The sequence below is a fragment of the Notechis scutatus genome, chromosome 1 (assembly GCF_049901735.1).
Source record: "Notechis scutatus isolate UNSWTSFEM ecotype Mainland chromosome 1, rNotScu1.2, whole genome shotgun sequence".
NCBI lineage: Eukaryota > Metazoa > Chordata > Lepidosauria > Squamata > Elapidae > Notechis > Notechis scutatus.
This window is the reverse complement of record NC_142009.1, coordinates 30,666,691-30,681,468: the sequence shown is the minus strand read 5'-3', so window position 1 is coordinate 30,681,468 and position 14,778 is coordinate 30,666,691. Positions and strand designations below refer to the sequence as shown.

Here is a 14,778-nt window from a genome sequence, read left to right as displayed (position 1 = left end):
ATACAGGACACAATAATTGAAACATCTGGTAAAAACAGGATACCCATTGTAGATAAAACTGGAAGCTTAAAAGTCTGGAAAATAAAAATGTCTTTTTTGGAAAAGATATTAGAGGAATTATCAGCCAAACCCCTGGAGAAAGCATTCCACAAATGCTTCTACTGGTGATAAATTTACATTAGCATTCATTCCAAAAAATTATCTCAGTATTTACTGGAATCCGAAATCATTTTTTATTGCTACAGACCAAAAAAAATGGGTTGGACCCATTTATTTAAGCAATCTTAGGAGAGCAAGCCATTTAACACAGTTAGATCCATTTAAAACCACAGGTTGCTCACCTATTAATAGCCTATGTATATCAAAAAAACCAAAAACCAAAATGGATTTGAAAACTCTATGTATAGAAGCTCAAAGAAAAGATTTCATAAATAGTTGTGAATCAGAGGCTTGCACTATGCAATGATCTCTTCTTTCTGGCCATTGAAGAGAAAATGTAAGCATACCTGCATTTCCATAACTGGCAAGCCTCCTTTGCTCTTGAAGAACTAAATCTCTGAAAAAATAGTTTATGCCACTTACCAGAATCATGCAGATAGTTACACAAAATTTCTCTACATTAATCACTTTCACTCATTATAAACATCTAGACAATTTATTTCTAAATTAATATTGAAAAGTTGAGACATCTGGTTTATCTTCTTGGAGATGCTATTAACCAAAAGGCTACCTGTCAATAGCTTCATAAAACTTATAAAACCTAGGAATTAACTTTCTAGAACAGACTGAAGGCTTTGTAAAACCATTATCCTGTGTATTAAAATTCAGAGTCCCCTTTAAACATCATGATTCCTCTTCCTTTTCTTTTATTTCATCTTCTTTTTGCAAGCTTTGCTAGTGCAAGATAATATCAAGAATATGGAAATGTTTGCTTTGTCCAGGTCCAGTAATTTCTTTATGCTGTATTACCTTTTAATTTAATTTTATTTGGGCAGGCAGGGAGTTTTGGAGATGTGTACATTTAATTAATACAAATAAAGAACTATACAGATATAAAGCAATGCCTAAGTGTTTGTATAGGTAACAGCAATAGCCATCTTCAGAGAATTACCAGCTTCCAGGTAGTCAGTGATGTACTCCCATCTTCTGCTGCAAATAGAAAAGAGTTAAATTATAGTGTGTGAACCAATTTTAGGCTTTCTTTCTCACTGAAATATGCAGGAATAGGATAAAAATTTGTTAAGGGGTATGCATTGAACAAGGATTAGTAGAAGAGAGAACTTGTTGGAACTCTGTGTTGAGTTCATACTCTGTAGAAAAACAAGTTGTGTTCAACAGTATTGTACAACCAAACCTACTGTAAATTCGCTCAGAGTAAAGCCATTTTCATGGTCTTGATGGAGATTAGCATGGAAATTCTTCTACACATATATAAATAATCTTCAGAGGATTATTGAATTGGCTGTAAAATAAATTAGTTGAATTTATAGTAGTGAAACTTAAGAGTGGTGTTGACTATATAGTAGTTAAATTGCAATGATTTCAATAAGAACTAAATGAAGTTGTCTTAATTTGGGTCCTACCTGTTTCCAGTAGTATATGCTTAAAATCAGAATCTCAACTCTATCAATTGAGATTTCCCTCTATTTGGTTTTTGAAATATCCACGCCTTTATGTGGCAATAGCTTTTTGCTTCAGACCTAATTTTGCTGATAATTACTCTTTCCCTATTTCACATGTAATCTTGTTTCCTTTGTTCAATTTTTCTGCAGTGCTGAGGCTGATTTTTTTTATTAAAAAGGTATGCATTGTTCCTGTCAAGTTGCATAATGTTCATTTATTGTCATTTTTTCCTCCACCAAGCTATTTGCAATGAAAGTCAGTGGCTGTCTTCCCTTGGACACTAATGAATGTATATATTGTTAAGCGCAGAAAACATAGAAGAGTGGCTGAGTTAAGGATAAGAGGGGGTTTTGTAAAGCCTGTTTATTTTTTTAAAATGAGTTGAAGTATTTAATATTTTTACCACCATTTACGTGGTTTTGGGGAACCCAAATTATGTCACAATCTCATGCCAAAACTAGCCAAATTTGTTTGAGTTGAGTGTCTTTCTTCCACAAACCATATTTTGTTGATACTTTAAATGTCATTTTAAATGTTTTACTGAAACATGTATTGATGAAAAGAAACAAAAAAAACACAAAAACACAAAAACAAAATGTCATCTTGACAAAAGATTTATACATGACTCAGAAAGTATTTATTTCAATTTTGTACCTTTCCATTTTAATACATTATACTGTATTGACTCAACTGAGATAATATAAACAGTCCATTTTAATAATAATGGTTGTGTGTTGTTGATTATTGTTCCCTGCCAGATTCTTTGCACAACTTTATGAACTTCAGCAGTTCCATTTAGAAACCAGTCACAAAGGTACTAATTATTTATCAGGCACATTTCATAAACATATGTATTAAATAATCAATCAATTTAATTAATTAAGCCTATGCTTAATTAAACTGTAAAACTTCATCTACAATTATTTAGAGCAACTGAATTTCAGCCTGGAACCGCTGTCATCATCTTCTGTTTATCCAAAAGCCATTTTTCCAAGCTAAACCAAGCTTCAAATGGTTGTGGTAGAATATAATAACAATACTGCATAATGTTTCACTACAATTGCAAGATAAAATATATAGGCCAGCTAAGAGAACTAGATCACTCCCATTTATATGAAAAGAAAGCACACTGTGCTTCTATCTTTTGTTATTATTTGTGATTATCCGCAGTATGATATTTTTCTTTAACTTCATTCTAATGATAATTTTCTGGGAAAGGACAACAGCTCATGTCCTTAAATAGGTTTCTCTAAAATGACATCTTTCTAAATATGTTCCATAATTCTTTGCAATTATGGTCAAAGATCCCAGATTCAGGGAAGGTATATAGTCTTCATGTGCACACAATATGCACATTAATTGGTTATAAGAATACATATTGCTAGATTTCAAACATATATAATGGTATTAACTAAAAACTGCTTAGAATGGTACACTTATTCAAAAAAAAAAAGGAATCCTGTTGAATTCTAATAGTCTTGTCAAATTTTTGGAGAAAAGTAAATTTAATATAGTTATCTTTAAAACTAAGGTTCCATCTTACATCTAATATTAGATCTTTAATGTAGGCCAAATCAGAAAATAGCCACACAAGAACACTATTATTATAGCATTTAATACTGTAACAGAATCTTGAAAAGCTAACAGCTTTTCTTTCCTTTTTTCTTACAAAAAAAATCAAGATGTAACAATTTTGATTTTCTTCCCTGGCTCCTCCTGCCTTATCCAGCTAAGCCAATGTTTTTTTAATAGCTATTACATACCTCCAAGTTTATCCCTGTGTTCCTCTACATTTGCAATGAATATATTAATGTTTATTTCATTTATATCTTGCCTTTCTACTCAAGACATACAATAAAACAGTTGAATATATAAAGTTAAAAATAGATAACTTCCTTTGACAATTAAATTGATTGACTTCCTTAGAACATCTATAGAGCTGTATCTTTGCCATCAATTCTTTAATGGTTATTTGTTTTAAGCACAGCTGATGTTAGCAATTGAAGATCTAACAAGTGACGAAGATCAAGTGACAAAGATGTATCTTTACAGATTTTCTAATGTAGAAAATGGAGGCCAACTGTCATTCTTAACAGGAGCAAGATATTAGAAAGCCCATTCTCACTTTCCAGAAAGATAGACGGGGACTCTTCAATTTGGGAATCTTCTGCAGATCTTAACACATTTGCAACTGGTTAAAAAAAATTCCTAACCTGTTAAAGGGATAATATGAGTGCCTTTAAGTGTTCCTGGCAATCCACTTACAACTTTGCAGATCTTTCAGTAGAAACATAGGATCTCTATACTTGGTTCCATTTTCTGTTAATTGCAATTGCCTACACTCTTTTCAAGATTAGTGTATTACGGTAGTCAAAATGAAATGTAAATAATCTAAACATTATCTAGCACACAGGTATCAAACTCAATCATGTCACATGATGTATTGTGATGTATTGAGACTTTTTTGCCTTTGCAGAGTTGAGGTGGGTGTGGCCTACACAGGCTGCCACTTTAACACCCCTGAGCAGTTTAAGAAATCAGTTACTGGTCCTTGATGTAATTATGCAAAGGTATTCCTCATAAACAACTATCACCTGCAAATCCAATCACAATTGGAATCAAGGAACACTTTCAAAATCTCTTTCAGAGAGCAATGCAATCCCATTCAAAACAGATTCAACAACCCTTCCAGAGTCCTACATACCATTGAAACCTCTATATTGTCTGGCTTTAGTTAAAGCTTGTTTCACTGATTGCTGATTTGGACTTGGACATTAGGAAGCAGCAGAGCAGTTTCATGTACATGTTGATAGCATAGAAGATGAGATAGAAGCTTTCCGAAGGCCAGAATATATATATATATTTTAAAAGATTCCTTGGAACATCTTCAGATTTAGGCCTAACTAGAAGGACAGCTACCACTAGGCCAAACCCTACCAGACAATCCAAAACGATACAGTGGTTAATGGTTTTAAAAGACAAGATCCCAGTTCAAAAGCTTCATTGAAATGGATTCAGAAAACCAGTTCATTCAGATGCACCTAGAGTTATGAAGTGACTACCTCCTTAGTTATTTTTGATATTATAGAGAGCCCTCTAATTGTTTAAATACAATAATTCAAGAGAAGAGTTTCCTTTCCTACAAGTCTTACTGCAGCCTCTGTTGGGCAAGAGGGAACACATGTTACAAAGAGCCATTTGCTCTCAATTCCCTATTTAATCAACCCTTTTTTAAGCAATGTTGCTTTTTTTAAGATATCAAATTGAAAAAGGCAGTTTGGTGATAAGCTGCATCATGAATGGAACCAGGTATTTGAATTCAAAAGTTATTTTTCCAAAAAAGTGAAGCTTTCTCTCTTTATATATAAAGCAAGTTGGGTCTCTGGAAGAAAGAGGAATAAAGTGGTTCAAGAAAGATTATAGAGTTTCTAATCCAGGGAATACAGATTAGGGACCAAAATAGAGAGTAGTGTAATACTGGGAAAAGATTGCAAAAAAAGTCCATTGGCTATTTTGCATTAAATTTAGAATTAAATTACTTGATGTCCCAAGTTCTTTCCCTGAAAAATAATATACATCCCTCAAACTCATATTTAATAATCCTGGGTTGCACTGCTGAAGCCTATATGTTATATCTCTAAATTATACTGCTTGAAAGTGAATGGGAAGGAGATTAGCGAAGTCATTAATTTTCACAAACGTAATTTTTAATAATTTTTCATTCAAATGTGGAAAGCTGTACCTATTTTGCCTTTAAAAAAACAACTCTGAAAAAAAACACCTCAAAATCTTTGGGTTATCCCCTGCTGTATCATCATGCTATTGAAAATACCCATTGCAATTCTCAGTAGCCTAATGAACAAAACAAACAAATAAAACTTCCTAGGTAGAAAATAAAAATAGAAACATTGCCCATCCCAAAGTTGTAGGTTTTAGGGTAAAGAGTACATGACATATTGACTCTAAAGGCTGGACTCTGGTTGAGATAGAATAGAATTAGGTAGCTACTTGAATGACTTAATTAGTGAACAATATTAAAGCCATGTCCTGGGGAATAAAAAGATATTGTCATTTGTTTATATTCAAAGTGTAAGGTATCATGATGAGTGTACTAAGTAGAACTTTGGTCAAATGTTTTCTAGTGGGAGTGGAACTGTTTCACAATTGGGCAACTTTTTTCTACTAGTGTTCTAAATTGGCCAAGTTACATATATTTAGCTAGAGTCAAGTAGTGCCTTGACAGGCAGTTAAACATTCATTCACTTTCATTCATTCATTTGCATCTACAATTTTAAGGTGGCATATCACAGCATGCACAGTACATGTTGTAAGAAACCATGGAGTTCATCTGCTTCAATCCATTGCCCAGTGCAGGAATCATTTACTGTAGCATCTTCAAACATTATTAGGATTTCATAAAGTTGTCAGTTGAAATTAAGGCAGTATGTCCTTTGTATTTCCAAGGTCAATTTAAATGTATCATCAGAAAAAGAGAATAGGTTAAAAGAAGCATAACTTCTTTTTGAGGGCTTCTGCTGCACAATATATTCTTTTCTAGATGCTCATGAACTAGCTGCTTAATAAATTTGCTCAGTTTTTGCCAAGTAGTGATGTCAAGCTGACCATTGTTATCTGTTTCTTTCTCCTACCTTTTTGAAGATAGAAAAAAATATTTGCTCTGGCACTACTCTCTATTCTCCATGAAATATAAAAAGGGTTCCAATATGAGTTCTGCAATTTTCTTCATGTCTCATTGATGTAATTGATGTGATTTAGGAGACACAGTCTTTTTCATGGCAGCCAAGTGCTCCCTAAAAATCTCTTTCCTTAAGTTGCCATTCCCTTCTTGTGTTGGGACTTCTGCTTATGTCCAGTTGAACTATGGAGAAAACCAAAGCACAGTAAGTTGGAAGACTTTTCCTATCATCATCCTATTGTCTTCTCCAAGCACTGGGGCTATACAATCCTTTTTCCTTTTACCTCTAACATAATCCAAATGCCCTTTTGTTGCTTTTAGCATCCCTAGAGTATAAATTCATTTCAGCTTTTCTGAATTTCTTTTTGCAGATAATAGCTACTTGCGAATACATATTTTGGTGGCACATATCTACTATTTTCTATATATGTTTAACTCTTGGTTCAGTCAAATTATCCCTATTGCAATTATAATAGTTTCATAACATCCCTCCACTTCTTTTAATTTGGAGAACTTGCAGTGTTGGCTGAACTGCTTTTTCAACAGATGTCCAGGTAATTGAAGTTTCCCTTACCTCTCCCTTCTGAAAAAGTTGTAATTTGGTCCAGGAGCATTACTTAGATGTTCTGCCTGGCTTGGCAATTCTACAGCACATCTCCCACAATAATATTATGATTGCTTTTTCTTACTTGTATTATTTGTATTTTTATCGAAATACTTTTGACTGGATTCTCATGCTCAAATTCTTGGTTCTGTACACATATCCACAACACCTCTTTTTTTTAGCCTATACCTTTCGAATCAGTTGTATCCTTCAGTCTTTGCATTCCATTCATGTACTGTATTTCTCTTCTCCCCAAGTTTTTGTTATACTACCATATCATATTTGCCTTCCTATATTTAGACTTCTAATTCTACCAGTTTGTCAGCCACACTCATATAGACACTAAAAACTTATGGTCATATAGCATGACTGATTTTTTCCTGTTTTTATAAGTTCATTGCTGAGTGCCTCCACATCCTGTGTATCAGTCCCAATGCCAGTCTCAATCCTTGGCATTTAAGTATTTCTTGGTTCTCTTTTTTTTCTCTTCCCAAGGTTCAGTTTAAACTCTTCTAGATCAGATTTACAAGGTGCCTTTCAAATACATTCTTCTCAGTTCTTACATAATACACCCCATATCTTGCAAGTGTGTTCTTTCATCATGGAAACACATCCCATTATTGAAGATTACAAACCATCTACCATCTGAAGCCATTTGTATAGCCAGTTGATTTCTTCCAGTATTTTTCTTTTCTTCATGGGCCACATCGAACTGGAAATAAGTGAAGAAAACATTACCTGTGCCCCAACTTCTTTATCCTCTCTCCAGTGTTACAGTGCCTCTGGCAATGTCTTCAAGGTGTGTCCAAATATGTCATTTGTTCTTACACTGTTCAATAGAAAAATATATTTTTCATTTGGTTTCAAGAGTCTTTGGAGTCATTTACATCCAGAATATGAGCCCTGGAATCATCATGACAGGTATGTGGCCAAAATTATCTTGTGCTAAGTACACAAAGAATGTTATCGGATAGTTGGAGTTATACTGAAAAACAATTGGGAAGAAAGATGGAATTGTCTACTCTGGTGGTTGGCAGACTGAAAACCTGAACAAGAACACTGAACTATGTTGCAGACCCTTCTTGTGTAAAATGAAATTAAAACTATGATTATTGTTGTCCTATAAGAAGGTCTGTAACTTTGGACAAAGGTATATGTAACAATAGGGGCCAAATGGGTGGGTGAATTACCACTCAAAAGGTGGAGAGCACTGATTCAGCATTTCTCTCCTTAATGGTTTTTTTTTAAAACCCTTCTGTTGTTGTAAGATAAAAAGATGGAGAAAACAGTGGGAAAATAAATGGAAAACAATTTTGTCTGAAGAGCCCCATAAAGTTCTTCAGATGAAGCATGACAATTGTACAATAAAAAGCTTCATCTGGAAGCATTCATAGCTCATTCCCCAAGTAATGGCTCTGACTTGATACTTTCTCTCCATATGGCAACAAAATACAAGTTGAGTCTCAAAATATTTTATTCCAAAATCCATACTAGGATAGTTAGAAATAGAGCCATCCCTTTTGTTACACCTCCCCCTGCCTTTAATGTGAAGAAATGGTTGTTCACGCTAGAAATTTCTATATTTAATTGACTGAATGGAAACTGCAAACATTCTGAGACTGAGAATAAAACATGTGAAAGATTTATATAGTTTATTTATTCAAATGCCAGCATGGAACTGTTACTGAGAGTTATTGTAAATTCCTATTAACTTTTTCTGGCTGAAGTACTCTCATATTTTTCTTTTTATTCTTAATTTTGTCTCTTCCTTATTCCCTCCCCATTGTATATATTGGGAACATTACTTAACTTAGCCATTTGATGTAAAAGCAGAAAATATAATGGTGATGGCCTTTATTAGTGAGCTTTATTAAATCTATCTTATTTAACAATTGTCCAACTGATGAGAAAAAAGAAAAGCAAATCCTTACACAGAACATTACATGAAATTCAAAGATTTCCCATCTCATCCTGTCCTCTCTTCCATCTCTAGCGTAACAAGGATTTCCAAGAGAATCATAGGATTTGGTGAAAGACACAGTACAAAAGCAATTCTTTTGGATTTTTATTTATTAAAAACATATATCAAATCTAACAGTATCAGTTCATTTCATTTTTTCCCAGATCAGCTCTGCAAGCAGAATTTATATTAACAAATGCCCACTACTTCTTCTTTTCACCTCCTGAAATGACAGCTGCTTAACTTTTTAAGGGTCTGTAGAAAGTACTTTTTATCCTCTCTCTCTTTTCCTATGGAATATCATAACTATAGATGTCTCTAACTGCACATATATTTGCAAGCTGAATTGTTGCTTTAACATGTATATATCTATGGTTATTTTTAATTAATCTAAAATCTATTCATATCCTACTTTAGTGATAAGGAAAAGGCTAGAGATGTATTAGGTGTCTTCTCCCCAGAAAAGAAACCCTCCAAACACAAAAGAAAAGCATCCAATTTAATTAAAAGGGTGAGGTGGATCTGGATAGCAGAAACACTACTGGGAGGCAAAAATCTGAGTGATGCAAAAGCTGGTTAAGACCTGGAATCTCACATGTCTAAGGCTGTTTTGTAGGTAAACTGTGGTTTGGGGTTGTTGTGGATTTTTTTTAAAGTGCCATGGGTTAGTGATTGAATGAACTTCCCCTTCACTCTGTCTTTTGGACAAATCGCACCTGCAGACTAGAGGCTTTTTAGTCTTTGACTTCTGACAAGAGGGGCACTACATCTAAGTTGCAAATACAGTACAAAAATTCTAGAGCAGTTCCCTGGCTGAGAAATTCTGGGAGTTGAAGTTCATTCATCTTAAAGTTACCAAGGTTGAGAAACACTGCTGTAGTGCTTTACTGCCAACTAGTGATCATGTGGAGTTTTGCAACCAGTTATGGCTGCTAAAAGCAACTCCTAATACAGACAGACCTCGAGCTGACTTACAACAGTTCATTTACTGACCATTTAAAGTTACAACAGCATTGAAAAAAGTGACATGACTATTTTTCACACTCACAACTGTTGCAGCATCCCATGATCATGTGATCAAAATTCAGACACTTGGCAACTGATAGTTATGACCATTGCAATGTCCCAGGTTGTGTGATTCCCTTTTGCAACCTTCTGAAAAGCAGTCAATGGAGAAGTCAGATTCACTTAACATCTTTGTAACTAACTTAACTGCAGTGATTCACTTAACAACTATGGCAAGAAATGTCATAAATGGGGCAAACTCACTTAACAACTGTCTCACTTAGCAATAGAAATTTTGGGCTCAATGTGGTCATAACTCAAAGACTAACCTGTAGTAGTCTGCAGGCTCTGGCCTAGCTTCATAGCAGCCTGCCCAGAAGCTGAGTGGCTCTCCTGTCTGTCCTTGCCTTCCGATTCACCTATTGGATTCTTTCTCTGGAGGTGAATGTGACTCCCACTTAACCAGCTTTTTGGTAATCAATACTTTTAAAAAGCCCCAGTATTGTACTTACTAAGCTATAATTTTCATTAATAGAACCAGGTTGGTGCAGTGGACAAGAAGAAAACCATGAATTCTAGTCCCACTTTGGGTACAAATTCAACTGGGTGACCTTAAACTAGTCACTCTCTTTCAATGGCAATCCGCTGAAATCTTGCCCCAAAAAGTGGCAGTTGACAGAAGTCGACTGGAAAAAATTGTCATGACTAGTTCATTTGTGCTAGTTGTCTTATTGCATTATTTTAATATTTAGTTTTCATTACACTTTATGAAAGCATTGGTATTTCAAGGATGTACAAACGGTAGTGATCGAAAGCTTCTCTTGCTTGGGACAAATAGCGGACTTGTCCTTAGGTGGACTTCAACAACAGGAAGGAAGTTGCGCCTTTCGATATCAATTACAAGGCTGAATAAAAATTGCGATAGATAAAAATGGATTGTATGTTACAAAACAATTGCTTTCCCACCCCAAAAGTTAAAACACCGCAAGAAACTCCAACATCTAACAGAGAGAATTAGAGATCTTAACGTATCCTTGGGTTGAGATCATCTGTTCCGCGGCCTAATCAAATAAGGAAAAAAACATTCGCTTTTGGGTTTTTTTGACCACTCCTTCGGATTTACCTAATTATCTATATACGAAAAGTCATCTCGCTTTTCTTTTCTTCGCCTTCTTTTATCGGGCATTTAGGCTGGACGCCTATAAAGCGGCAGTCGCGGATGTGGTTGCGCGCCCGATGTTGTGAAAGGTCCCTTCTTTTCCCGCAAGATGGCGATGCTGGCGGAACGTGAGTAAAAAGCCGGTTGAAACGGAGCTGGTAGAAAATAGCGCGAGGTAAGGGGTGGGGGCTGACAATCCCCTCCCCCCACTTCGTATACGCCAGTCATCATTATGAGAAGCCTGTGATTTGAGTAGAGGAACTATGATAAAGTGAGATTTAAACCTTTATCCAGCCAGGATCTTCCTTCCAATATGGGACGATTAGATATATTATGCCCATAAGCAAAGCATGGGAGTAGCTGCTGCTTCATATTTATTTTCCTTCCTCTAGGTTTCAGAAGCATTCGATCTCCAAATCTTTGTTTGGTTCTAGTTGAAGATTGCTCGAGTCGGTGAGGGGAGGGAGGGTTTGGACTAGAAGATCTCCAGGGTCGCTTTCAACCCTGTTCTATCTTCTGTGAAGATCTAAAGCAGAGTTTCTGCCTGGACGACGACTAGGTGACAGTTATTTGCATCTTTGCTTCATTTAATAACCCTTCAGATTTTCATAGCCACAGAATGTAATGTAGATTTCTGTGCTATGCGTTTAAGCAAATCATTTTTAAAGCCACTTCAAGTGCTTATGCTGCCCCCAAATGGTATCAGAAACAATATTGAGATGGGGGTGAGGGAAGCATTACCATTATAACTTGCTTCTAAGTACCAACAAAAAAAAACATTTTAAAAGGCTAAGTTTGAGAAGCCATAGAAGGTGCCTCCAGAGGATTAAAGAAGAGGATATGGGGAGAAACTGACACTAAATGTCAAATTTATCAGAGACAAATGGGCAGTGCTGCAATATTAGTCAGTGCAATATCTGGAATCAAACAAGGTATCTGAGGAGTCACCTCACCCCAATGGGATTGGCCATCCCACTCACTCCAGCAGAAGAGGCTTGCTACAGACTCAGTCTGACAAGAAATTTTGGCTGGTGGCATCCAGGAGAAAAGGTTTTTCTGCTGTGCCTCCCACCCTTTGGAAACTTCTACTGCCGGAAATAAGATCCAGCCCAACATTTTGGCCTTCCAGAAGAATCTTAAAAACTGGCACTTCAAGCTGGCCTGGGGTCCTACACTGGGAGTGGCTGATGCAGTACAAAAAACACCCCACCCCATGCCATGCCATTCATCCTCTTGATTTTTAATTTCTATTTAATCCTTGTTAATTTTAATTGTTTCTAAATTATCTTTTTATATTTTGTAAAATGCCTAATGTCATCTCAATAAAGAGATAGACAGCATATACATTTATAAATCAATAAAAATGCTGTTAATACTGAATTTGGGTTTGAGATCAGAACTATAATATACATTTCCATTACTATTTATCAGCAGCAATTCCTATTTCCTGTCTCTTCATCATTTTTTCTTTCTTTGAACAGATTTAAGGAATGCTGAAAATGAATGTTTGTGAACATAGAGATTCCCAAAATTACTACAAAATGGCAGACTTGAATATGATATTAGTTCATTAAGCATTTGTCAGTAAAATGTTTAAAATTGTTAATCATCCTGCCAGGTATCTTAAAATATTGGATATTTCTTAGTAAGCCATTGAGAAAAAGATGTATTGCTGTCTTTCCTTTCATTTCTTTGTAAATAAACTTGGACATAATGCAAACATGAAAATAAGTATTTTTAAAATAATTTATGGTGAAACGTGTAAGTGTATCTCTCTTATAAGTGAATATAGAATATTCTGGGAAGAGTTTATAATATCCTCTAAATTAGGAAACATATTTATTGGCTTGGTTAGCCTGTTTTCACGCATCTTTTGGAGCCATTTCATAATCTGTCTCTCTTCAAAGAATTGAGTGCATCCTGTTGAGATTCCCAGTGCCTTGTGCACTCCATCCCTAAAATGTTCTTTAAAAATCTTCACAGAAAAAGTGGTTTGGTTAGGAGAAGCACTAATTGTGAAGAGAAAAGGCTTCCTATTTCAATTTTGAAAATATTACTAGATTTTACTTTATTTTCTCTTGTAGCACGTCGCAAACTGAAATGGTCTGTGGATCCCCGGAATAGTGCTTGGAGTAAAGATGAATCAAAATTTGGACAGAAGATGTTGGAAAAAATGGGATGGTCAAAAGGCAAGGTAAATTCCTATGGTTGAAAATAGTTGTTTATGTTTTCTTTAGTATTTTCAAGGTTAATTAGAGAATAAAATGTTTATGAAATAAAGTAAGCATTGTAAAAATTGCCAGAATAAGAAATTAAATGGGGATCATATACCTCCTTGGCCTTCCTAACAAGGAGCTTCTTGCTTTAATGTGGAACAAATCACTTTTCAAGTAAAATCTGATGTTTAGTGCAAACTGATTTCCCTTGGCACAAGGATTCTGGATAAACTTCCTGAAGCAGCTATCCTAAATCCAATTGTTAAATCTTGAAGATGTGCCTCAACTTGGACTTTCATTACAGGAAAGTTGTCCAATTCTTATATTTGTGCTGCTTTATGAGTGCAAAGCTGATGCAAGCAGAAGCACCTTCTAGACACATTGTTGCAAGAATCATTGAGAAGTTATACCGCAAGAGTTTTCAGATTAATAAGAGAAAGCTTCCATCTCGTACAAAAGGCACAACCTCAGGGACTCACTTCCCTTTCTCTGCAAATATGAATGGTTGGTTTGTGGTTGCTAATTGTTTGAGTATGTGTGGGTTATGTTTTGTTTTCTAATTATTTCAACCTATTGAGAATAAATGGATTAAAAAAAGGACAACAAAATGAAAAATTGACACTCTTCTGCACACTAAAAACAAATGAAGTTCTCAAAAACAGATTTGTTTGTCATTTGTTTCCACTAGGGGCTTGGGGCTCAAGAACAAGGCAGCACAGAGCATATTAAGGTTCAGATGAAGAATAACACATTGGGATTGGGAGCGTCTGTGAGCCAGGAGGTAAGTGGAGGTAATAGAATTGAGGCTACACAGATTCGTAGCTCAAGTGCTTACACATATATACCCATGCATATAAATCAGGATTTGAATTAAGTTTTACAGAAATAGAATTACTGTTAAGTCTATAAACTTAGCTGGTGTAAAGTTAATTCGATTTGGAAAGACACAAAAAGTAACTACAATGCATTTTTGTTTGGTTTGACATAAACATTTTCATATGGGACTGAATTAGTTGGCTGCTTATAATGATTTAGAATGTTGATAATTTTAGTGCAAAATGTTCAGTTCACATATTAAACCAACGTTGAAATGGAAGTGCTACAATTTGTACGATGTATAAAATTATAAATATAGCTCACAGTTAGCCATCAGATCAGCATTGCAAGCTTTAGTTCCAACTGCTATTCTTAGTTTCTCTGAATTGCTAAACCCCAAAGCTTCTGGAGGCTGCTATATCACATCAAGGATGTGTAGAATGTAGTGAACCACAAATTAGAGCAGCTTTGAATCATGACTCTTCTGCTTGTGCATTTGGAAGTATAGATCATGGTTTGTATACCAAACTCAGATTTATGACAACTGATTTGGGGTCTGAATTTGAATCTGTAGAACATGGAAGAGGCAACGATGGTCATGCTAATAATTTTTAGTTTTTAATTTAATTATTGCCCTTTTTGTCATCTTTCCCTTATTCCTGATCAGTTTAGATTGTAATCATTTGGTTTGTGTGTTGG

The 14,778-nt window shown here is 35.1% G+C and overlaps 1 protein-coding gene across 4 annotated transcripts in view; it reads left to right on the top strand.

Annotated features, from left to right (window-relative positions):
• The first annotated feature begins 11,138 nt into the window (after positions 1–11,138).
• The window catches only part of PINX1 (PIN2 (TERF1) interacting telomerase inhibitor 1), a 43,663-nt gene continuing 40,023 nt past the window's right edge, over positions 11,139–14,778 (top strand). For 2 of the 4 annotated variants that reach the window (XM_087960395.1, XM_087960388.1), the window contains exons 1-3: positions 11,139–11,175; positions 13,132–13,241; positions 13,952–14,044. In XM_087960395.1, the coding sequence (XP_087816521.1) occupies positions 11,157–11,175; positions 13,132–13,241; positions 13,952–14,044 (222 nt within the window). In that variant the 5' untranslated portion in view covers positions 11,139–11,156. Of the gene's footprint in view, positions 11,607–13,131; positions 13,242–13,951; positions 14,045–14,778 lie in introns of all 4 variants that reach the window. The other 2 variants (XM_087960403.1, XM_087960408.1) reach the window with 2 other exon arrangements.